We start from the raw sequence: 24932 nt of genomic DNA on the forward strand, positions 1-24932 counted from the left end.
TGCTGTCGGAAAGACTGGGGGGTGACACCTTGGGGACTTCCCCCACCCCTGGCGTGACGCACAGGAAACTCTCTATCAGCCAGCCCATGGCTGGAGGCCTGAAAGGAGCAAAGTTCTCAGTTGCCTGTGTGGGGAGAGGGCTGGGGCAGCGGGAGGCTTCCGGTGGGTGAGTCAGCGGGCACTGGGTGCTGACTCACCCGCTGGGCATGCCAGCCCAACTGGCTGCTGCTTAAAGGGGCGATGCCTGCTGGCTGGTGGGTGGGAGGGGGGCTGTGAGCCCCAGCCTTGCCGGTCAGCATCCAGCCCGCATTGGGCATCAGAGGTGGCCCCCTTCCTGGACCTCAGGCTGGGCTGGGATCTTTGGGCAGGCCCTCCTGGCTTGGCTCCCGCCCCGCCCAGGAACTTCCTCTGTTAGGCAAGGGCCCCGCTTCCTCTTGTTCACGGAACAGAAGCAGGTGGCGGCGGCTGTTCACTGTCCTTGGCCCAGGGACTCCTCAGGCTCAGATGAACCGCTGGAGGCTCTGGGCAGCTGGGGAGGAGAGGTGGTACGGGGGTGGCCTGCACTCTCGGTGTGGAGAGGTGACTGTGGCCACATTTCAGTTCAGGCTCTTGGGCTGTGTGATGTTGGCAAAGTTACATTCACTGTGCTCTGTAAATGATTTCAGTGCCCTGGGCATGGCCTACCGTTCCAGTGAGAGGCCTCAGTTTCCTCACCTGCAGATTGGGGACAAGGACTTTTCCTGCCTGTCCTGCTGGCAGCCACAGGGATGGATGCAGACAGCCTCATTCTACTCTTGCTAAGTGTCAGGTAGTGGGCCAGCGAGACTGTCCTCACTCCACAGAGAACCTCAGCAAGACGGGAAGGAGGTGCAGAATCTGGGCTCAGTGTGTAGACAGGCCTGTGTTCTGAGTCTGACTTTCCTCACTGCTTCCTGACTTCCTCTGTGCCTTCTCTGACCGTCAGTCTCCTTTTCTGTAACATGGGAATAAACACTCCCTTGCAGGGTGGTAGCAAAGACTGGAGACAGTGTGTCTAATGAGCCATATGTTTTATTATGTTCTTATTGTTATGGCTGTGGCAGGTATTCGGTGATGAGTGAGTAAACAGGACCCCGATCTCTGGAGCTCCTAAGCCCTATGACACGAAGACTCTGGCTGCGGATTTCTGTAATGCCAGCTGAAATGTACCAGGGTCTTTCCTCAATGGTCCCCTGGCTGGAGCTGGGGCCTCCCATTGCTTCTTGGGCCTTCCTGGGGAAGGCCTGTGGGGAACAGAGAGGACTGGGCACTGACCCCTTTTGCAGCTCTGCCTCCCCTGAGCACAGGGAAGTGTGGGGTGGAGGATCAGGACAATGGGAACCTCTAGGCCGGCCCCTCAGTGGGTAGAACTTCATCAGTGCCAGGCATGGTGCTGGCTGTGGGGATACGGGGTGGGTGAGGAGCACCCTGACTCTCAAAGAGCTCCACTTAAGGAGTTGGAGAAGGTCTCGGTGGTGAGTCCAGATCCAAGGTCAGGTGTGTCTGGATGGGAGCCCAAGGTGATGGGGAGCAGTTGGGACATAGGCTTGGCTGGGTGCGGGGCCTTGGCAGCCATGCAGAGCATTGTCAGGGTCTCAGGGCGGGTGCTGTGTGTCAGTGTTCATCCCAGAGGAAGAGCACTGGGGGCAGCCCAGAGGAGAGAGCCCCCGCCCCCCCCCCCTCCCACCGCCAGATGGGGCAATGAGGCAGGCCTGCCCTGAGCTCAGCTCCTGATGTTGGGGCTTACAGCCCTCTGGGGACCATCCGTACCTCCCCTTGGCCTCCCGTCTAGGCATTGCCCTTGGAAGGCAGGCTTGCCTGCCTAGCTGCTTCTGGGCATGTGTCCTTCTTAGCACTGACCGTGGAAATCCCAAAAAGCTTCATACGAAGGGCATGAAGAACATTCAGGGCTGGGTGCTGGCAGCCTGGTAGGCCCATCTGCAGCTCAGAGACCCCAGACCTGGGGCTGTATCCAATAGGGAGAGGGTCACCAGGCTCACCCCTGAAGAGGCTTTTATCCCTCTTCCCACCAATGGGTCCCTGTCACCCTCTCCCTGCCCTCAGGGTCCCTTTCGGGGGTGTCATGGCTGAGCTGGCATTCCAGGGGCCATCCTGGCTTCTCTGTCCTTCTCCTTGGCAGCTCTGCACTGACCCTGTTGACACCTCTTGGCAGGTGGGGCCTTCCATTCCTTTTAAACTTTTGAATTGTGAATACATTACAGACATCAAAAAGATGTAATAAGTGTACCTCTGTATTTTAATGAATAAAAATAAAATGAATTCCGTGTACACAATATCCAGCTAAAGAAATTAAACATTACTGTGCCCCAAAGTCCCCCCCAGAATTGTACCTCCCTAATAACTGCCCTGACTTTTGTATTAATCACTTCTTTATTAGTTCACTAATAAAGGGGTACGAGGGGTATGGTTACGCTCACTGTCCTTCAGGATCCCCGGGATGGCGCCCACTGTGGCCCTTGGGGCCTACATCACTATGTGTTGGGGGGAGAGGCTGCCGCCAGCCGGCGAGGTTCATGCCCGTCTCCCCCACTCATGAGCTATGTGGCCTCAGTCTGTGTCATGGGGATGATACTAGAAGCTAAATTGCAGGGTTGTGGTGAGGATTCTGCGCATTAGCGTGTGGAAGTGCTGAGTGTGGGGTCGGCTCGGAGTCAGCGTAGATGAGTGTTTGCAGCTGTTCTTGTTGCTGTGTGTGGATCTTACACTCCTAGCCCAAACTGCACTGCATGGCCTGCGTAGCTGGAGCCTGACAGCTCTGACTTTCCTCCTCCAGCCACGGTGCCGATGCCACTGGCTTCATAGGTGTGTCCTACACTTGCATAAGCCAGTGGGTGTGAGGCGACTGGTGAGGGGCCTTGGATGCCAGTGGGGATGTTTGGATACTACCAGGAAGTATGTAGAGAGCTGAGGAGCATTTCTGCATGCCCACTCAATAGGTGCCCCATCCCTGCTGGTGCTCGGAGGCCTGCCCGTGACCACCGTGGGTGTGCGCCTGGGGGAACGTTCCCTGCCCTCCCCGTCCTCCAGCATGTCTGCATCTTGGCCTGGCCTTCTGCTGGACCCCCGCCTTCCTACTACTGGTGCAGCCTGCCTGCCCTGCCCGCCTGGGGTAGACCCCCAGATGGCGTGGGTGGACCCCTGCTGGGTGGGCCTGGGGGTGGGGGGTGGGAACCCCTGCCAGGTGGCCAGGTGCAAGGGGCCGGCTCTAGGCCCAGCTCTGCCCCGCTCCCTTTGTGACCCGCTGGGCCTTAGTGCCCTCATCTGAATGAGGGGAATGGACAAATGAAAACACTTCTCAGGCTACTGCTGAGGGTGAGAAGTCATGAGACCTGTCGAAATCAGGGACCTATTAGGTGTGCATACAGTGCTGTCTTGGAACCTGAGCTATAGATTGGGGTTTTTACCACCAAGCATACCTTTTAAGGTATTCTCCTCTTCGACCCCCCTGTGTTCTGTAAGATTTTGTTTTGATACAAATGATGATAACAGGTAGGGAGAGGTGCTTTTACCATCTTGCAGGAGCAGGAGCGTGGGGCCCAGCAGTGCTTCCTGGTGTCCTGGGTGACCTCACAATGGCCCCAGGTGGAGACCTGTGCTAGCTCAGCCCACGAGCCCGAGCAAGAGGAGTGTCCCGTTTCCTCGAGGCTCTGGGAAGCTTAGGTGTCACTAGGGAAATGTCCCTCCCTAATCATGGGCTCTTGAAGCCCGGGCTCTGCAGTCTAGGGGTCCACCCTGCCCTTCTAGGGGCTCACTTGGCAGTCCGGGGCCCACTGAGGCGACCGAAGGCCTGTGGGCCAGGGTGGCTACTGATCCAACCCGTTTGGTGCCAGACGTTTTATGTGCATTGTCTCATTTAGCTGTCATGGTTACCTAGTAACACAGGTGTGTTGTCATCTCTGAGTTTTATAAGTGTACCAGCCTGGCAGGGAATGACTTGCCCAAGGTCACACAGATCTGTCCTGGGACTTTTGTCTTAACAACCTCTGACTAGGGCTTATCCTCTCCTGGAGATCAAGGTCACTGCACCCCCCAGAACACCAGAGGAGGAAATAGGCTCAGGGAGGGGGTACGGCTGGTCCGTGGTCATATGGCACCTCAGTGCCAAAGCCTATCCTTCTGCACTCACTGTCTGTTGGCCTCTGCCATAGTGGCTTGGGAGATGCTTGTTGTGGCTGCGGGTGGGTTGTGTGGGGTGAGGATCTGTGGCCTAGGGAGAAGAGCTGGCCCAGGAAGCTGGGCTCCGGTTCAAGTCCTTGCATGTGACCCCGTGCGAGTCTCTGGGCCCCTGAACCTTGTATCCACACTGGTCCTCAGTTCTGAGCCCCCGGGAGGGGCACCAGTGAGTCTGGCTCCCCCTTTCAGATGGAGGAGGAGACTGAAGCCCAAACCCACAGCAGCCCAGGACACAAGCTTACCCAAGGCTTCTTTCTTTCTTGTTATTTTATTTAAATTACTTACATTTAACTAGTTGACACTGCATGTGGCTAGGATAATCTCAAAGGTGCAGAAAGGCAATTTCTTGCTCCTTCTGTGAAGGGACCACTGTTTTCCCTCACAAAATCTATGCTCCTCCTCCTGCATAGAGAGCGCTCAGCCTGTCTTCCTGCCTAGGGGCCTACTGGACCCTGGCCAATCTCTCGATTTTACAAACCCTGGCCTCAGTGTCCTCATCTGTAAAATGGAGATCCTGTTCATCCCAGCTCCTTGGGGTGGCTGAAACAATCCAGTGAGGTGTGATTAGATGCTTAGCACGGTCCAGGGATACAACAGGTGCTCACCAAATCTTGGCAGCTATTTATTTGTTTTCTCTTGTGGGAATTGTATCTTAGGGGTGAGCTCCTTGAGGTGGGTTTTCTGGGTCAGTGGGTGTCTGGATAGCACCGAGTTGCCTCCAGACTGGGTTGCCCTGTGAACTCATATGACTATTAGCACTGAAGAGGTGGACTCAGATCTCCTCAGGTGAGATCAGGCCTCCTTCCTCACACCTGCTGGGCCAGCCACTTCCCCTTCCCTCCATCTCTGGACTGAGTCCCTGTGTACTTGCCTCCTCTGTGTGGGCCCCCTTGGCTCTAGAGCTTTCCTTCTCCTTGCCATATCAGCCTCAGCCCAAATCCCACCCCAGAAAGGTCTGTGTCCCTGGCTTCCTTTATTCTTTAAGAACTTAGCATGCTTGGAATCTGTGTAAACATTACACATACTGGCTCTGTTTGTTAGTTTGCTGTTGGTTTGTGGTCCTGTCTCTCCCGTCAGCTCCGGGTTCAGCCTTGTCACTGTTGCCATTTTGGGCTGGATCCTTCTGGGTTGTCAGGGCTGGGTGTGCACTGTGGGTTGTGGAGCAGCATCTCTAGCCTCTACCCTCTACCCACTAGATGCCCGTAGCAGCCCCCTGCAGTCAGAGTGTCTTCAGACATTGCCACGTGTCTGTGGTTGGAGCATAACCTTGGGAGGGCAGGGTCCAGTCTGCTCACTGCAGAAGGGATGGGTGCTGTGAGGTGGGCAGCTATAGAATCCTTCCCACCTGCTTTGCAGATGAGGAAGGCCCTGAGAGGTAGAGAGAAGTGGGGGTGGGGGGTTGCTCAGAGGCCACGACCTACCCGGGAGGCCAGCACACAGCAGGAGAGAGGGTAGGGCCATGGGGTTGAGTGCCCCCCACGACATAACCTGTTGCTCACCTGTGGGATGGGGTACATGGTACCCTTGGCAGGTGCTCAGTAAATGAGAGAGCCCTTCATCTGTTTTGGGACCTTGGGGATAGGGTGCTACAGCACCGGCGATCCAGCTGGTCCCCTGCCTGGGGGAGCCAGGTCTGTCCTCACTCCCTGTCAACACTTGGTGGTGGTGGCCCCCAAAAGCTCCTCAGGGGCCTCTTTGTGGGGGAGAGGGTGGGGGATGCCTCAGACATTTGTGGGACTGAGCACCTGACCCTGCTATTCCTGCTTAACATCTTTGAGCCTCACTGGTCCTGTCTGTGAACTGCTCTGAGTCCTGCTCTGAGTGCCTCATCTGGACTCACCCACAGAGCAGTACCTGGGGCTGCTGTGAAGTCTGCAGTGAGAGGAGATGATCAGGTGCTGGGCACCGGTTTTGGCTTGTCAGAGCCAACAAGCATCAGCCATCCATTAGCTACCTGCACAGTAGCAGTAGGTTGGTCCAGTTGATCTTTCTTTGAAGGACCCCCCATAGTACAGAAGTGACAAGCTAAATGGGGCAGGGGGCATGGGTGGCCTTGGGACATCTGGCCTCCCCTACTCCACGGTGGGTACAGGCACTCGGGACCTAGGACTTCTCCAATGGCATTGGAAATCATAAGAAGCACCTAAAATGCCCCAAAGGTAGGGGGTGGGGAGAATAATTTGGGAACAGCAGGTGTTGCTTTAGAAATCAGGGGTTGTGACTACACATAACGATGTATGGGGGACTCCCTTTGTGAGTGGAAGCCCCAGCAGGATCCAATGAGGGGTGTTCGATCCCCGCCCCCACCATGGATGGGACCCCGAGAGAGGGTAGTACAGTCCAGTCTATTTGGAATCTCCCCGAGGCACCCAGGCAGGGGTAACGCAGGGGGTGAGGAGACCCCTCTCTCAGGCTTTCTGTTGGTGTTTGGTCATTGGAGCTACACAGACCTGTTCTCATGTCTGCTCCCTACCAGACACTCACTGTGTCACCTTGGTCAAGTCATATCTTTTCTCTGACCCCCTTGGTACAACAGGTATGGGAAACAGGTATAGGTACAGGAAACACTTTCCTATACAGAATGGCTGTCTGGGGCTGAGGGCCTGGTGTTATTTGGGGTTCTGCGGGTTTCCAGATGGCTCAGTCTAATCTTTGCCTGTCAGGCACCTCCACAGCACTGATAACCTCGCAGGACATGCCTGATAACCCTAGGATAACTGTGGATCTTTTATCCCCATGTCACAGTTGAGTCTCTGTCGCCCAGAGAGGTTAAGTCACCTGCTTGAAGGCACACAGCTAGGCAGCGCCAGAGCTGCAGTTTGAACCCAGGCTGCCTGGCTTTAGAGTCAGTACTCATAAGCATTTTCTTAGCTGCCCCTAAAGTAGTGACTATAGGACTGGGACTGGTAATACATGACAAGGGACAAGCCAGCTGGATACAGGGAGAGCCAGGGACAAGGCAGCTTAGCTGGAGGGATCAGGAAAGCCTCTCTGACTGGGCAAACGGTGAGGATCATATACCAGCTGGGACAGAGAGTTACAGGGAAGAGCATCCTACGCAGAGGGAACAGAACGTGCAAAGGTGCTGAGTTGGGAGAGAAGGGGGCTTATTTAAGGAATGGTGAGTGGGACGAGATGAGAGCGGGGCCAGGCCAGGGTAGGAGTTGGTGAGTCTGGGCTGCCTCTCTTCGCAGTCTCGTCCTGTAGGTCAGCGGCTGGATTCCCTGTCCTCTGCCTGTGGTGCCATGGGAGGCCGGAGAGGGCCGAGGACACACAGACGCCTGGCCCTGTGCCCACCTGTGCCAGAGGCCCTGCAAGCTGAGGCTGGCAGGCTTGTTGTGGTTTGCTGGTGGCAGCCTGTGAACGTCTGTTTGTTGTGGTGACGGTCGTCACATTGGGCCCACACCTGGGCAGCCCCGGGCCGCCTGGCCATCTGGGCCCAGCACTGACGTGTATGGCGGACCTGGCAGCGGCCGGTGGCCTGCGGCCTGTTTCTGAGCTGTCTCCACGGAGGCCTCACCCCCTCCCTCTGATGGCTGTGCTGCCGCCCCACGGAGCCCATGTCACTCCCTACGCAGGCCTGATGACCCTGATGGGCAGGTAGGTGAGGAGGCCAGGACCGTACTCCTTCTGAGCACCCAGCCCATGTGCTCGGAGCAGCCTCGGTCCCTCCCCACGCCCAGGAGGAGGGGCATGTGGGAGCTCACATTTACCCAGTGCCTTGGTCCTCTTCACCTGACCCCTTCCCGCCTGGCCCGGCTGCGGCTGGAGAAGCTCCCTTGACAGCTAGGGAAACTGAGGCCTGGTAGGGGGAGCCCATGTCACCACGTTTGCGGACCACAGGGTGGGGGATGGGTGTGCAGGTTAGGGCCAGAGAAAGGTGAGGCAGGGCCCAGAGCAGGTGGTGTGGGGCGGGGTGCGGTCCTGAGGCCCGGAAGACCCCCGAGTGCATTGTTCATTTTTAACATAAAGTGTTTTACTTTCTGGTTACAAAAAGCTTCAAGCGAAGAATAAAAGCTCCCAGTAATTCTCATCACGTAGGGTGGCTGTTTTTCGCCCCTGTGGAGAGGCTTGTAAGAACTGCAGTGAGTGGTTATGGGCCGTCACGTAGGCCTGCCTACCGTGCGCTGAGCCTGTGCCGAGCACCAGCGGAGGAGCCCATTTCTCGGAGCCCTGTTTCGGAGATGCAGGACTTGAGGGCCGAGAGGAGGGTATATGCTAGGTCTCGGGAAGGGGGTAGAGCCAGACTTGTTCAGGCTGCCACATGCTAACTGCAGTATTAGCAACACTGGCCTGGCCCCTGGCCTCCTCAATCCTCAGGCCCTGCATCCCAGGGCCCCTGCACCCCATGCCAGAGCTCAGTGGTCACTTAGTTGGACCCAGGAGCAGCCTGGGAGTGGCCTCAGAAATGGCCCTGTATACCTTGGCTTCTCTGCTTTCCTCTTGCCACGGAGAATGAGCCAGGCTCTAGGAAACCCAGGGCAGCGTCTGGGATCCTGTTCCGCAGGAGACGTCACAGCACTCCCCAGGGGGAGTATAACAGGCAAGTCTCTCCTGCCACCAGGAGAAGCTCCAGCAGGACGGGGTGCCAGGAGCAGCGGGCCTGGCCCATCGTGGTCTCCAAGTCAACAAATCTCGGAGCCACTCCTGGCTGGACCCCTGTTATACTGTGCAGCATCTGTGTTCCTCGAGTAAAATAAGGCTAAGATCTCCTCCCCCTAGGGTTGTCGGAACATCTGGAATAGATGGGAAGGGCCACTTGTGTGGTCAGCAGGCTGCTGCTGGACAAGAGAGAGACCCACCCAGCCCCTGACAACGGGCCGTGTTGCCTCATCCGTAAAATGGGAAGAAAACACCTTACACAAGGGTGCCTGGGGGGTGGATCCCTGGGTGGCTCAGCAGTTTGGCGCCTCCCTTTAGCCCAGGGTGTGATCCTGGAGTCCTGGGATCGAGTCCCACATTGGGCTCCCTGCATGGAGCCTGCTTCTCTCTCTGCCTGTGTTTCTGCCGCTCTCTCTCTCTGTGTCTCTCATGAATAAGTAAATAAAATCTTAAAAAAAAAAGGGTGCCTGGGTATCACAGTTGGTTGAGCGTCCAACTCTTGGTTATGGCTCAGGTTGTGATCTCGGGATTGTGAGATTGAGCCTCCCATCAGACTCTGTGCTCATTGCAGAGTCCACTTGGGAATCCTCTCTCTTTTTCTCTCTCTCTCTCTGCACCTCCCATTTGGGTGCTGTCTCTGTCTCTTTCAAATAAATAAGTAAAACTTAAAAAGAAAACAAAAAACAAACACCCACACCCTTCAGGCTTGCACTTGAGCTCATGATTAGGCAACTGGTATACCTCAGTGCCAGGGGAGTGGCTGGTGGCACCCAGTGAATACTATTTGTAGAAACTTGTTTCCTGTGGCCACTGGGTTGTTCCCAGACAGGCCTGGGCTGGGGTCAAGTAGCTCTGATGCCAGCAGAGTGCTGGCCTGAGTGCCTTATGTGATAACTACCAAGTAGGTGCTTTTTATCCCCATTGTCTGAATGAGGATCCTGGCACTCCGAGAAGAATGGGGACTTGGCTAAGGGCACCCAGCCTCTAAGGGGCGAAGGTAGGATTTTAATTTGGGGCAGAGGAAGCATTGCTTTTGGCTACAGAGGTACACCAAGAGCTGAGGCTGGTGTGCAGTGAGCAGGGCTCCCACCCAGCTCTTGGCATTGAGCACTGGGACCACCTGGGTCAGGACCTTCCACTGTGCCACTGGCGGCCAGGGCATAGGCAGACCTACCTCAGAGCCAGGCGTCTTGCAGTGGGAGTGTACTTGGGTGGTTTCTCTGGACAGGCTGCAGGTGCCTGCTTGCATCATCCCTGGTGCTCTGCCCATCCACCCCAATGCAGACCCTGGGACCCCATCCCCACTGGGGCTGTTCTATTTCTTGGAGATTCATCATGCTCTGAGGACAGTCAGGGCCATGCGTCGCCTTCCCCGTGACAATAACGACCCTATTCCATCACTCGACAGTGGTGTCGGGCCCTGCCCAGCTGCTGGGTCCAAGCCAGGTTCATGAATGAGGCAGTGAGGCCACACGGCGAGGTGTGGCGGAAGCTGGATCTGAACCCAGTTCCGAGGTGGCTCCTGGGGCTCCGGTCTCCCAGTGCTCTGTGCACGCTCCTGCCAGGTGGCTCCGGGCCTGGGGCGGCTCCTGGTTCCTTGGGTGGCTGGTGGTGCCTCGGTGGCAGCCGGGTGACACAGGCACAGAGGGAAGAACAGGTATCAGGGTTACCCCTGGGCGGTGGGAAGGATGCCCCCGAGGAGCCGGCAAGTGCTGTGTGCTCTCGGGGAGTCATGGTCAGGTCCCACCTCTGCCACCACATCCTCAGTGACCTGGGCAAACCACCTCCCCCTCTGGAGAAAGGAGCCCCGGCCCGGCGCCTGGGAGCAGGGCCTGTGGGCTCGAGCCTGCGTCCCCGCCCACGGGCCCTGTGATGTGTCCCAGCCTTGCTCTCCTGCCTGTGAGATGCCGTGGGCCCTCCTGGGCGCCGGCCCCGATGGAAGCCGCCGCTGCCGTGCGCAGCTGGCCACCCTGTCTCGAGCCCGGGCGGCGCGGGCCCGGGGCCTTGGAGCGGCGAAGCCCGTCTCCGTCCTGAGGAGACTCGGCCTGTCCCGGGCCCTGGGGCGGGAAGCGGGCTTCCTGGGGTGCTCTTGGACATGGCGGCAAAGGCAAGAGGTTGCTGGGGTTGGCAGAGAAGCAGGCACCAGGCTTCAGCAACTCCTCGGCCTGCATCTGCTCCGAGCTGCCCAGCCACCCTGAGGTGGGCGTCTGCGCTCCAAGGTGGCAGAGGGGTGGCAGCCGAGGCGGGACGTGACAGAGCTCCGTCTACCTCAGATGCCCCCAGTGAGGTTCGCACCACAGGTGGGAGGAGGAGGCTGTGGCTCTTGGCTACCACCACAGGCTGGCGGCTTCACAGAAGCTTCTGTCTGAAGTTCTGGAGGCCGGAAGTTCCGTGAAGGTGCCGCCGGGCGGGCTTCTTCGGAGGCGGTGAGGAGGGGCCCGTTGCAGGCCTCTCTCCTAGCTTCTGGTAGCCTTCGGAGCCCCGTGGCTTGCAGGCGGCCGTCTTCTCGTTCTGTCTCCTCACCTTGTCTTCCGTCTGCGCATATCTGTCTCTGTGTCCCAATTTCCCCTCGTGGGAAGGCCACCAGTCATACTGGATTAGAGCCCACCCTGACCTTATCTTAAGTTGATCATCTCTGTGAGGACCCCATCTCCAAATAGAGTAACACTGAGGTACTAAGGCTTAGGATGTCAACACACGGATCTTCAAGGGGCACAGTTCAGCCCTTAACAGACGTTCCGGATGCAGGCCTTTTGCAGGGGGGGAGGGGGAGCACAGGCCCTGGCAAACATTTGGCTGCTTGGACCTGGTCCCGCTCCCTCAGGTGGGTGCTCAGTGGCAGCCTGAGGTGTGCCCCCCAGGGGCAGATCTTTGATGGAGGGACCTCCTTGAAGGTATGTGATGGAGGCACCATCTTTTCTCAGGCACTTGTGGGGGTGACTACCTAGGCCAGCTTCCAGGAGGGCAAATGGGGCTTGAGCCAGGAACATCCTCTGGGCACCCAGGTCCATCAGAGCACTGCCCACACTGACGCTCAGCGTCTGTGTCTGTGGTTGGGGCCCCTTAAGGGCAGGGGGCCTGAGTCATCTGTCCCCAGGTTTGTCCAGCCCAGGTTGTGCTCAGGGGATGCTGATAGACTGAGCTTTGTCCAGATGTCTCACCTTCTCTCTGTTTTAGGGAAATCCAAGAGGAAGAAGGATTTACGGATATCCTGCATGTCCAAGCCACCTGTACCCAACCCCACGTGAGTCTACCTCAGTTTCTCCCTTGGTTCAGCTGGGAGAGGCTTCCTGGAGGGAGCCCAGAGGTGGGGAGCAAGCAGGGGCCAGCATGTTCCAGAGAGTACCTCCTATGAACTGGGCGACCACAGGGTCTCACAGGTGTTATAACTCTGCTCTCAGTCCCCTTCTCGCCCATCTCAGAGATGTAGGGGTGAGGCTCTGGCCATGGCTGTGTGACCACACCTTGTGTCTGGCCTAGCAGAGGCTCAGTGACTGAGACTGGGTGCCTTGAGAAGTACCACGTCCCTTGGGCTGCCTCCCTAGGGTGGGATGCGTCTCTGTCTCCTATGCTGGGCTCATTTGCTCCTTCTCTCAGGGAAGGATGTGGTTCTCTCTGAGGCTCATTGGGTCTGCTTCCTCCCCACAGACCCCCCCGGAACCTCGACTCCCGGACCTTCATCACCATTGGAGATAGGGTAGGTACCAGCTGCACCCCTGGGGCAGGGCCTTCCTATCTGAACCTCAGTGTCTTCGTCTGATAAATGGGCCCAAGCTGACCCTATAGGGCCAGTGGGAGGTGGCTGTGGGTGGCAGAGAGAGCTGGGCTTTGGCGAGGAGTCTCACTCCCCAGATGTTGGCTATGTGGCCCTGGGCTGCCCACTCTCAGACCCTCTCATCTGGAATGGTGACAGTTGGCCTGCCTCTCGGGGCCCTGGAGAGCCAGAGTTGGCATGGAGGCTCCTGATCTCAGAGTTGGGGTCATGGGGTCACCAGTGCCCATGTCACCTGCGGGAATGGGGTGTCGAACATGTGGCCTCCTGTCTCTGTCCTCACAACCAGCACCCGGGAACCTGTCTTGCACACGCACCTCCTGATGGCTTGGTCACCAGGGATTGAGATCCCGTTGCAGGGACTGTGCTTCCCCCACAGGTAGAGACCCCACTGTGGAGGCCTCTCCTAGGCCAATGTCCCTCCCTGACACGTGTCAGTGTGCAATGTCCTGCTCATCTAATAGCTTATCCTTTTCTTGTCTGCCTTACAGTAGAGGGCAGGAGGGGGAGCAGGTGGCCTCGGGCCACACTGCTTACTGTGAGGGCAAGACCTTTGTTTTGTTCTGTATCTAGGGCCTAAAACACCTTGCACATGGCAGGTACTCAGTTGAGTATACCAACAGGTATACCAGTTGAGTGAATGATCCTGTCCTACCCCCTGAATAGAGTGGGGGGCAAGAGGAAAAGGGCGTCTCTTGTGCTCCTGGTGCCAGCTGGGGGCATTTCATAGGCGGTCTTATTTCTACCTTGCAATAGCCTTGGACGTTGGCTATGCCTGCTTTATAGAGGGTGAGGAGTCCGAGAGGTTGAGTTACCTGCCCCAGGTCATGCAGCAGAAGGTGGTTGGTGTAGGATTTGAGTTCAGATCTCACTGACTGGCTGCTTCCTCTTCCTGCTGCCCAAGCACTCCACTGGGAGAGTGACTCCAGGCTCCTGACTGTGGTCTCTCTTTTATTTGTCCCCCAAGAACTTTGAGGTGGAGGCCGATGACCTGGTGACCATCTCAGAGCTGGGCCGAGGAGCCTACGGGGTGGTAGAGAAGGTGCGACATGCCCAGAGTGGCACCATCATGGCTGTGAAGGTAAGCAGGGCCCCACCCCATCCCTGCCCCAGCCAGCCAGGGAGCTCCAGGCCACGGGATACCTGGGAGGGGAGGCTTTATGGAGGAAGCATGAGGGGCCGAGCTGGTGGTACTGCTTGTGGGAACCCGTTGGAGCTCCTAGTCTTCCTATAGGGGATGGTGAGGTGGTTACCCTCTGCCTCATGGCCCCTAAACTGTGACCCTGTCTCCCGCAGCGGATCCGGGCCACCGTGAACTCACAGGAGCAGAAGCGTCTGCTCATGGACTTGGACATCAACATGCGGACGGTCGACTGCTTCTATACTGTCACCTTCTATGGGGCCCTCTTCAGAGAGGTGCGGCCCTGGTGGGAGGGTGGGAGGTGGGTGCTGGGCTGCAGGCTGGGGGCTCAGGCTGCCCCATCCCACCTTCCTTCTGTACACCTGCCCCACTCTGGCTACCCTACAATCTGTTGTTGCTCATGCTGGGCCCCCCACAGATGCTTGCTCAGCACCCCTGTCCCCTGTGTGCCAGGTACTAGGCACAGCAGTGGGTGAGATGGTGCATGCAGAGTTTTTGGGAGCTCAGGCAGTCTGGCTCTCCTGCTTCCTGCCTTAGTTTCCTTGTCTGTGAAATGAGCAGTAATTATATCCACCTCACAAAGATGCATGAAGATAAAATGATGTGACCTAGGGCCTGGCATTCCCTCTGCCTCTGGCACCACCTGCTTGCTTCACTAGCATCCAGGCTGGCAGCATGGGCTTCCGAGCAAGGGCACCAAGGAGGTGTGCGCAGGTCCAGTTCTTGGTCTGTGGGAAGGATGGGTTGTGGGATGAGAGAGAGGTCAAGGGTGATGCCAGGGAGTGTGGCTAGTTGCAGTGGAAGGACGGGCTCCTGCTGGCTGCTCCCTGAGCATCCACCCGTCCCCAAGCATGCTTGGTGCTGTGGATCCAGTGGTGGGTCAGCGCCTCATTGTCCACTAGTCTGGTTGGCTAAGCACCTGCTGTGGGCCAGGTGCAGGCTGCTCCTCTTGCTGATGGGAAGAGACGCACACCTGGGCCTCTCTGTGTGCTGGGTCAGAGTTGCAAGGGAGGCATGTGGGCCACATAATCCCTAAGTCCCCCAGGGAGAGGCCATACCCAGCCTTCTCAAAACACTGTCCTGGAAGATAGGTAGGAGTTTGTGGGGGAGCTGGGAGTTGGGGAGGCCGGGCTCTGCAGAAGAAGAAGGGAGCAGTCTATCAAGGCCAGAGCGAGGATGACCCCATGTGTGTTTGGGGCCACAGTGGTTGAGGTTAGGAGCATCTGCAGGGCTGGGTCATGGCCCCAAGCTGCAGCCGGGCCTGAGAGCCCGCTTTCGGAGGGACGCAATTAGGCGTGTGTTTTAGTCATTTCTTTCTAGAAACTACCATGGAATTAGGGATTAGGTGCAGGAGACCAGAGGCAACAGAGCTGGGTAAGGCTGGCAGGTGTACTGCCCACTAGTATACATAAGCATGGAAGGTGGAGAAAAAAGTAGAAAATTTTGGGGTGCAGAGTAGGAGGTAAACCTCCCAACTCGGTAAATCTCTGTGGGCTGAAGTAGAGGGGCCTGACCATTGCTGAGAGCCAGGCATGTGTGGACTCAGCACCAAGACAGGCTGTCCAGACACCGGTGTACAGCCTCGGGCTGACACAGGCTGACCTCCAGGTGTCCTTCCACAGGGAGATGTGTGGATCTGCATGGAGCTCATGGACACATCCCTGGACAAGTTCTACCGGAAGGTGCTCGATAAAAACATGACCATTCCAGAGGACATCCTGGGGGAAATTGCTGTGTCTGTAAGTGGCCTTGGGCTTGGGAGGGGTTGGGGGTTCCAGGTATGTAGCCAGGGGCCCCAGCCCTACCCCAGCAAGTGCAAAGCCCAAACTAAGGTGATAGCTTGGGCAGAGCTGGATCCCTAGTAGGGCCCTGCGCCTGGGCAACTGCCCTGCAGGGAGCCAGCTCTCCCACCCTGCATAGAACTTTCTTGCTGAGGAGACCCCAGATCCTGGGGCTACCAGAGCCACACCGATTTGGCAGATCTCAGGTCTCTAGCTTTTGTGTGCAACTCCTGAGCTGTCTACACTATTTTTTACAAAATGACTTAGTATTTACAACTTCCTCCTGCCAAAAATGCCCTGAGGCAGTTCATAGAGACGCAAGCTATGCTGGGAGGAAGCTTAGCATCCACACTGTTTGCCTTTTGAGGTAAGATGTTTCTAGAGCAGGGTAATAACACTGGGCTTGAGCATCCTGGTAGCCGAAAGGAAAAAGGAAATGCTTCTCAGTCCTGACTACATCTGGGAACTTTTAAAACATGCCATACCAGAGTACTGAGTCATGATCTTTGGGGTACTTCTCCGGGTACATCATTTCCCTGTAAAGGCTTGGACCTGAGACCCTAACCTGTCGGGTGGGTGGGAGAAAAGTGGGAGGCTGGGTGTGTCTGCACTGAGGTGGCCATACACCAGGGTGAAGGTTGGGATGTGGGCAAGAGCCCGGCAAGCTGCGGGGTGGGTGTGTATGGGTGAGAGGGAGACAGATGGGCACGGCTAGGGGGTCTCACAGCTCTGTCGTGCTTGATGCAACTAGGAATAATAGCCTTGTCTTTTCTCCTCTTGCTCTGAACGCCAGATCGTGAGGGCTCTGGAGCACCTGCACAGCAAGCTGTCGGTGATCCATAGAGGTCAGTGCCCCACTGCGGACTGTGTGGGAGGGGCCTGCAGGCTGCAAGGAGGGTGCAACCTCAGGTGATAAGTAGTGAGTGGTGTGCCCACTAGGGTCATGAGTTGAGCCTGCTTCCCAGTCCAGGCCACTGTCACTTCTGCCAGCTGTTGTCTTTAGGTCCCTCGGTGGTTTGCTGGTACTAGGAGCAATGATGGGGCTTTCATCCTGGGAACGCTGACTGAATTTGTTTTGACATATTGTTTATGTATCATGAAACACACAGATCCGTAGCTAGCATTTGATGAATCTGTTCAGAGTTTACACCCACATAACCCTGGCCACTTTCAAGACTCAAGATGTCCCACCTTCTACCCCACCCCAGAAAGTTCTCCGTGCTTCTTTTGGTCAGACCCTGCCCCTATGTCCCCTCTCCACATCTTGTCTGGTGTTTCCCACAGCAAATCGGTTTTACTTATACTTGAACTTCGCATAAATAGACATGGCCTCTCTCCGGCCTCTTTCCCTTGGCCTAATGTTTCTGAGGCTCACGCGGGTTGTGTGTGTGGTAGATCCTTCCCTTTCACTCTGAGTGGTTCACTCACCCAGGCATATTGCTTTTCACCAAGTGCATTAGACCGAGCCGGCTTTGACTGCTCTGCGGCCACCCCAGCCCCTGCCCCCAGGTCACCACTGTTGGCAGGTCAGCATGGAACCTGCTGGTCCTTTTCCTGTGCATTTCTGTCCTTATGCCCATGCCCTGTAGGAAGGGATGGAGGTTGCTCGTGTGTTATATATGCTTTTGCTGGAAGAGTCCCTGCTGTATGCCCTGTAGCCTGCTCTGCATGGACCTCGAGTTGTAGCCTGGGCTCTGTGTTTCCACAGACCCCTCCGTGTCCCGTGCTTTTGCTGCTGCCCTGTGCCTCCTGGCCGAAATGCCCAGCCTCTCAGCCTGGACACTGGGGGGCTTCCGGGTCTGCAGCCTGTCAGTGGTGCCGTCCCCCAGCAGATCCCCAGCACAGGAGGACCCCGGGGCTAGAGGTTCCACCAGGAAACAGGCAGAGTCCTGGCTGCACAGCCGGGATGAGCCTCCCCCTCTGGACCTTGTGTCCAAAGTGCTGACAAGGCACAAAGATGGGGTCCAGGTAGAAGCTCATGTCCATCCCCACTTGTGGCCAGTGGCCAGGGCGTGTTCTTGCTGTTCTGCTCCCATCTTTGCTTCCTGGGACTGGGAGAGCACCTGGTAGAACCTCATGTCTCCTCTACCCCCCTGCCCTGGTATCATGTGCCCCTGCAGTGGTTGTGGCATCGAGGAGCCTGTTGGCCTCCTGCAACGCCCCACAACCCCTGAAGGCACAGAAGATGTGTTCTATCCCTGGCAGACGTGAAGCCGTCCAATGTCCTCATCAACAAGGAGGGCCACGTGAAGATGTGCGACTTTGGGATTAGTGGCTACTTGGTGGATTCTGTGGCTAAGACGCTGGACGCTGGCTGCAAGCCCTACATGGCTGTGAGTGGTCCCCATACCATTCTGAGTCCCCAGCCACAGCTAAGGTTCAGGAGGCACCTGCCTGGGAGAGCATTTTCAGGCCATGTCCTCTGTCCATTGGGGACAAGGCCTCCCTGAGGCTCTCTATTTCCTACCACAGCGGGGGTAATCTGCTGCCCAGCTTGGCCAAGCAGCCCCCCTCTCCCCTGTTATTAGCTGTGCCCCAATGTGCCCATTTGGATGATAAGTTTCATGAACACTTACAGGGAGGTAACCTGTGGGATTAGTGTAGGCCCTACCCCTCTCCCAGTGTCTTGAGGGTGCCCTCCCTCCGTGGGCAACGGTGCCAGTGAGGATGGTTTGGGCCTTCACCACCAAACTCTGGTGCTCACTGGCCTCACTTCTCTCACCTGCTCAGGAGCAGTGGGGAGGGGGATAGGATGAGCCTGACTCTTCTGTTTGGGATTAGAGAAGCAAGACCTAGCTGAGGGAACCTTGCGTGGCCCCTATCTGGCCCCTCACCGTGGGGTTGGTGTTCATGCCTCACTGATCCCCTTTACAGCCCGAGAGAATCAACCCAGAGCTTAACCAGAAGGGCTACAATGTCAAGTCTGATGTCTGGAGTCTCGGCATCACCATGGTAACTACTTGGAGCTGGGTTTGGCCCTTGCTGGTTGGGTGGGGCCTGGGGACCAAGGTGGGGGGCGGGGCATGCTCAGTCCAGGAGCTTCAGGCAGGCCCATCAAATAGTTTAGGCCTGGAAAAAAGTGTTGGCTTCACAATCTGAGAAGAAAACGTGTCATCAAAAATGATGCTGTATCTAAGGGAGTATGTATAGTGGTGTTAACCCCTTCCTGAGGGGGGAGGTGTGATAAGTGGTCTATTAGACTTGCCCCAGAGCTCATGGTGCTTGTTGAAAAATCACAGCCAATTCCAAATTCAATGAATTCTTGGTACCCGAATAATTTACAAAGCAAAATGGAAAAAAATCTTAAGAATACTGTTTTTCACAGTGTGGAAACATTGCCACTTGTGAGGTTGTCATGCATTTCCTGGAGTGTGGTGGGCTGGGGTGGGTGGGCTGTCAGTCCTGGGGCTGTAGGCACTGGGAGAGCTGAGGGCGGGTGCTTGGCCACATCTGAGGTCCAGGAGGAGGGCTAAGCCTTTGTGCCTCTCCTTTTTTATTGAACTGCACAGTGAATCTCTGCCCCTGCTGAGTCAGGGCTTGGCTCAGAAGTGGGTCAAGGTTTGATTATGTATGAATTTAGAAAGCCCATTCTGGTACCCATGTGGAGAATGGGCTGAAGGGACACAAAAAAGACCAGGATGCTAGTCCCCTGCCAGGGTACCCAGGAAAATGTTGCTGTGATGGTGGCCCCAGGATGCACAAGGGACTGACTCAGCTGGCTAAGGGGTCACTGGCCTCTGTCCCCATCCCAACCATTCGAACTAATGGGAAGTGTCCGTGGTGTCGACATTTCCATGGTGTCAGCACCCTCCCTGCCCCAGCTCCTTTGGCCTCCTGGTGTTGGGGACAGGGTACAATCAGTAATCAACAACCAGACCAGTAAAATACCTTTGGGATGGGGTGTGGAGAGGAGAGACTCGGGTGGGAGCAGAGCAGCACAAGCTTCTGAGGAGGTGGGGGTGTGCCTAGTGTGTGCCTGCGGGGCTACATTCAAGGGGAGGCCAGAGAAGAGGTGGGTGGGAGTTCAGGGCCAATGTAGATGTTTTAGATCTTGCTGATGTTGCAGGTTGGTGTGTTTTTTTTAAAGATTTTATTTATTTATTTGAGAGAGATAGAGATAGTTACAGAGATAACGAGAGAGAGAGAGAGAGAAGCAGTAGGAAGGAGAGAGGGAACCAAGCTCCCCACTGAGCAGGGAGCCCGACGTGGGGCTCGATCCTAGGACCTTGGGATCATGATCTGAGCCGAAGGGGACACTTAACTGACCAAACCACTCACGTGCCCTGATAATGCAGTTTTATTATCCCAATCCCCCTCCTCATGCAAGTGGTGTCTGTGCTCAGTGAGTGGGAAAGGATCAAAAGCAAAATTGTTTTGTCAGAAAATGGGAATTGGGTGATACCTTCAATTTTTCTTACTACTGCCAACACTATCATTTTTCAATTACACATTTTCCTTTTTGGAGCAGAGGGGAATGTGCCAAGTCTAAAAGTGCACATTATACCTGCAGATAGGAGTTTCCCAACTCCTGAGTTAAAAAATAAGAGCAGGGATCCCTGGGTGGCGTAGTGGTTTGGCGCCTGCCTTTGGCCCAGGGCGCGATCCTGGAGACCCAGTATCAAATCCCACGTCGGGCTCCCGGTGCATGGAGCCTGCTTCTCCCTCTGCCTATGTCTCTGCCTCTCTCTCTCTCTCTCTCTCTCTCTGTGACTATCATAAATTAAAAAAAAAAAATAAGAGCAGATTCTTGCTGGATTTCCAGACTATACACAACTGGTTGGATGTTAGAGAGCCCACTTGGGCACTTGCCACATGCACACCCCCGCTCCCTTCCCTCCGCCCCTCCCTCCCATCCATCCATCCACCTGTCATTCTTGGGGACCCACCACATCCCATGACGTTCTGATGTCTCTGGTAGAACTTGGGCACCCGTGTGCTAGCAGATGCTGTGTAACAAACTGCTCCGCAGCCTGGAGACGTAAAGCACCAATAGTTCATTGTTTCTCACATTTCTGCATTCCGGGCTGGACTAGCCAGGCAGTTCTTCTATGCCACCTGGCTCTGGCTGGGGTCAGGGCTGGGCTGGAAGGTCTGAGAAGGCTTTAGAGATGTGGGGCCTCCACGTGACTTCCTCCGGGCTGGCTGCCCGCTAGCTTCCTCAGAGCGTGGTGCCGAGGGTTACTGAAGTCTTGGGGTGCCTGGCTTCCATGAGAGAAGTGCTCTGAACTGCTTGTCCCAGGACTGGCACAGTGTCACTTCTAATTATGTTGGTCAAAGTGTCATAGGCCATGCCAGGGTCAAGGGGAGATAGAGGCTGTGTCTGGATGGGTACTAGCATGCACACATAGGAGAAGCTGTGTTGGCGGCGTAGGAGACTGGCTGCTATGGTGGAGGTTAGGTATTTCCCCCAAAAGTTACAAAAGTAATAGAAACATTCTCTAAAAACACAGAGAGAAAGTAAAAAGAAGAAAAAAAATCATCATGGTTCCATTCAAAGACACATAGCCCCTTCTCCCTACCATCGAGTGCCAACACCGTGCATTTCCTTCTAGACATTTTGCCTCTTTCTAAAAAACATCTATGGTTTTTATTTTGCTTTTCTCACTTAGCATCACATCACTCATGTTTCTCTGGATTGTTAGAAACCCCTGTAGGCATCTCTTCAAGGGACGCCACAACCATCTGCCACCAGCTACACAGCCAGTCCCTAATGTGGGACGTTTTATTTGTTTCTGTTTTTTTTTCCCTTCCATCTGAAATCCCTGGTTGACCTGGAGGAGTAACCTCTGAGGCACTGGGTGCCAGGCCTGCCCCTCTCGGTGGTTCTCTTTCAGAACCCCCGCCGGGTAGCCCTCTGTGGGCACTTGACCACAGCCACCAACATAAAGACATGGGATGATATTCGGGAAGGCTCTTGACCATAACAAGTATTTGGTCAAGTGCTGATCGCATGAATTCCTGAGTGGGGTCTCCGAGCATGGCCCTCATGGTCATGGCTGAGACTCAGCCGCCCCGTGGCAGGCCAGTCCCTGGTGCTGGGTGTTTAGACTGCTTCCTAATACTCACTGTTACGGATCACACCATACCATGCATTTTTCTGCCCAGAGCCTGTTTTGTTTTGTTTTTCATCTTTTGAGCTCATTAGAAAAAATTACCAGGAAAATGGATTACGGGGTCAAGAGTCTGGACAATTTTCTGTTTTCCTAATTGTAAGTCTGGTAGGACCCTAGGTCCTTTCCTGGAAACCCACACAGGATCCTAACTTGTGCTACTTGGAATCGGTGACAATTCTAGGAAACAGCATCCTGAATTTGTCCTGTGAAACCCCACACCAGATCACAAGCGTGCCTGCCGCATTTTGCACACCCTCCATCTGTGGGGTGTGTTTATATCTTGGCTAGAAAGGGGCCTTTAGCCTAATGGGAAGGCCCTTTCTTAGCACAATAATTAGTAAGCTGTTCAGGCGCCAGTTGCCAACACGAAGCATTTGTTTGAGCTGAGGTCTCTTGTGTTCATTATGGTGATTATGGCCTGTCAGTGAGAAGTCTCTCTGCTGTTTCAGGCGGGGGGCCTGAGCTGACCTGGTTTTTTTTTTTTTTTTTTAAACTCAGCAGTCAGAATCAACCCAGAGTTTGTTGTTAGATAGCTGGTATTTTCCACAAATGACTTCCCACCAACTGTAGGCAAGGCATGTGGCTAGGGGTCTGGCACGGGTGCAGAGGACAGGCGGCCTCAGTGTCCCCTGCAGGGAGTCCAGGGGGTCCGCAGGGAGGGGGAAGTCTTCCCGGAGGAGGGGGCCTTGGAGATGGGTCCTGCTGGCCACTGATGAGGGTTGGGGGGAGTAGAAGGAGCACCTGCAAACCTCAGTGTCTGATGGGGCCCCAGGGGGCCATTGCCAAAGTAAAGGAGCTGACCAAACGCAGGTCTCAGCATCTCCAGCTTCGGGGAGAGGCAGGCTGACGGGGATAATTTCATTTCCCCTTTGCCTGCTCTGGCATAATGACAACTACCCAAATAAACGGCAGCAGATACTTAAGACCCTGTGGAGACGTTAGGGAGGGGTGGCGTGTGGTGAGCGGGGAAGCTGCTGCCTGTCCCACACGCCTTTGCCGCCTTTGCCGACTGCTGCCCTGGGGGACTGTCAGCGCCTCTGATTTTTCCAGATTAGCTGGCACTTGGGTTTTTATGTAAAGCCTTCTGAATTTAGGTTGTTTGAAAGCCTGATGATGCTCAAACCAGTCACAACTCCGGGCTGGATTTGCTTCCTGAGCCAGTGTGTGCAGGCTGGGTCAGAGGAAGCAACGCTTGCTGTTCCCCCGGCTTTCATCTTCGTTTTGATGTCATGTGTCTGCCCCTCAACCTGCCTTGTGGCCCAGCTTTGGGTGGCAAGCCAGGCCAGACAGGTTCCCCAAATGCCCTGCTCCTGGGGGCAGAGTGTGTGCGCATCTGACCAGAGTTACCGCCCCCACTGCAGATTGAGATGGCCATTCTACGGTTTCCGTATGAATCCTGGGGGACTCCGTTCCAGCAGCTGAAGCAGGTGGTGGAAGAGCCATCTCCCCAGCTCCCGGCCGACCGTTTCTCTCCTGAGTTCGTGGACTTCACTGCACAGTGGTGAGTCTGCAGCCCTGCACTGGCTCTGAGACCCCCCCCCCCCCAAGCCCCAGGTGGCACCCTTCCCTACTCTGGCCCAATTCCAGCTCCTCCTGGTGCCCAGTCCCCTCCTCCGTTAGCAAATAACCACCAAACAGCATGGCATCAGAATATGCAAGGCATTAATAGAGCATAAGGAAACTGTGGCAAACTATGGTCCTTGGGGAGATTTTAATAGTCCTTCTAGAGACGGACAGACCAGGCAGCCAGGAAAAGAAAACAAAGAGCAGACGGGGGACTTGAGTAGCAGACAGAGTTGCTTTATTGACGCGTAGAACTTTGTACCAAGGTAAAGAATGCCCATGGGAGCTCTATTTAAAAAATATGTTTGAGATTGAAAAGGAAACAGGGAAAAGGAAGAAGGCAGAGTCATCCAGGTCATGTTCCCTGCCCATAATTACATCAAACAAGAAGTGCGTAACTGCAGAGGGATGAGATATGTGGTAATGCAAAGTAAATTCTTCTGACCAACTCTTGGAGTTGTTTTGTTTTGTTTTGTTATTTTAAGATTTATTTCTTTGAGAGGGAGGGAGAGAGGGAAGGGTGAAGAGGGGCAGAGGGGGAGAGAGAATCTCCAGCAGACTCCCTGCTGAGCATGGAGCCCAAAGGGGCGCTGGATCCCATGACCCTGAGGTCATGACCTGAGCCAAAACCAAGAGGCAGACACTTAACTGACCGGAGCCATCCAGGCCCCCCCCCCCCCCCCCCCAAGGCTTGGATTTTGACAGAGATTTGAAAAATAAAAATACAAGGTATTCAGAAGTGAAGGACAGAAACCATCGACATATCTGAGTATCGTGGGCAAAGGGATGCTTGGAGGAAAATGTCTATCCTTTATTTCTTTTATGAGAAAATAAAAAAGACCGAAAACAAATGAGCATGGCAAATGGACCAGCTTGTCACCTTGACCCTTTACACAGGGCCTTCTGGGCCCCAGGACCCGTGACAAGGAGTTTCCCTCCTGATTATGGACCCCATGTGTGCGTGATTGTTATCTACTGCATTTCAGTATCATTTGGTATCAGAGCGTTGAGGATTTCCTGGATCGCTCTAGATATAAGAAAACGAATACCCCAAGAGGCAGAGAAGCTTGGTCCAAGTCTGTAGTTTGTACCCCCAGATCCCACTCCATCCCCACGGGCTCCCCAGGACAGTCCCACCCCTGCTTCCCAGAGCCCCAGGAGCACATGTGTCCTTACTGCCTGGTTAGCGGGGAGCCCACCTGGCTTGGCTGGCTGGAGACCTCTGTCATGCCAGCCTGGCTCCAGCCTGCCCTGTTCTCTCCTAGCTTGAGGAAGAACCCCGCGGAGCGCATGAGCTACTTGGAGCTGATGGTGAGTGTGGGGCGTGAGCGGTAGACTGGCGGGGCTCGGGGGGAGGGCTGCATACCTGTGCACAGGGATGGCAGCACCCTCGGCTTGCCTCTGTCTTCGTTCCTTCAGGTACTCAGTTCACTCAAACACACCCTGGCTCCTTCCTCCCTCCTCCACACCAGGCTTGGTGGAGGGGCACACAGGCAGTGCTCCCACAGATGGTGCAGAGGGATGGGGGCGGGGGGAGGGAGGTGAGCCACTTTATCCGAAGGTATCAGGGCAGGCTTCACAGGGGAGGTCACATTTGACCTGGGCTTGGAAGGACTGACAAAGGTTCATACCTGCTGATGGAGAGAGCATTCGCCTTGGCCAGGGGTTTGTGTGGGGAAGAGTGAGCTCAGTGTGGCCAGGGGATGGCTGCAGGAGGGCAGGGGAGGAAGCCATCGACGCTGTCTCAA

The 24932-nt window shown here is 55.6% G+C and overlaps 1 protein-coding gene across 1 annotated transcript in view; it reads left to right on the forward strand.

Annotated features, from left to right (window-relative positions):
• MAP2K3 (mitogen-activated protein kinase kinase 3) overlaps positions 1 to 24932 on the forward strand; it is a 29661-nt gene that overhangs the window by 3416 nt on the left and 1313 nt on the right. The window contains exons 2-11 of the mRNA XM_038537152.1: positions 11992 to 12058; positions 12463 to 12511; positions 13554 to 13667; positions 13883 to 14002; positions 15350 to 15466; positions 16302 to 16353; positions 17714 to 17841; positions 18383 to 18460; positions 22983 to 23122; positions 24450 to 24495. Coding sequence (XP_038393080.1) covers positions 11992 to 12058; positions 12463 to 12511; positions 13554 to 13667; positions 13883 to 14002; positions 15350 to 15466; positions 16302 to 16353; positions 17714 to 17841; positions 18383 to 18460; positions 22983 to 23122; positions 24450 to 24495 — 911 coding nt within the window. The remainder of the gene's footprint in view (positions 1 to 11991; positions 12059 to 12462; positions 12512 to 13553; positions 13668 to 13882; positions 14003 to 15349; positions 15467 to 16301; positions 16354 to 17713; positions 17842 to 18382; positions 18461 to 22982; positions 23123 to 24449; positions 24496 to 24932) is intronic.

The sequence above is a fragment of the Canis lupus genome, chromosome 5, assembly GCF_011100685.1.
Source record: "Canis lupus familiaris isolate Mischka breed German Shepherd chromosome 5, alternate assembly UU_Cfam_GSD_1.0, whole genome shotgun sequence".
Taxonomy (NCBI): domain Eukaryota; kingdom Metazoa; phylum Chordata; class Mammalia; order Carnivora; family Canidae; genus Canis; species Canis lupus.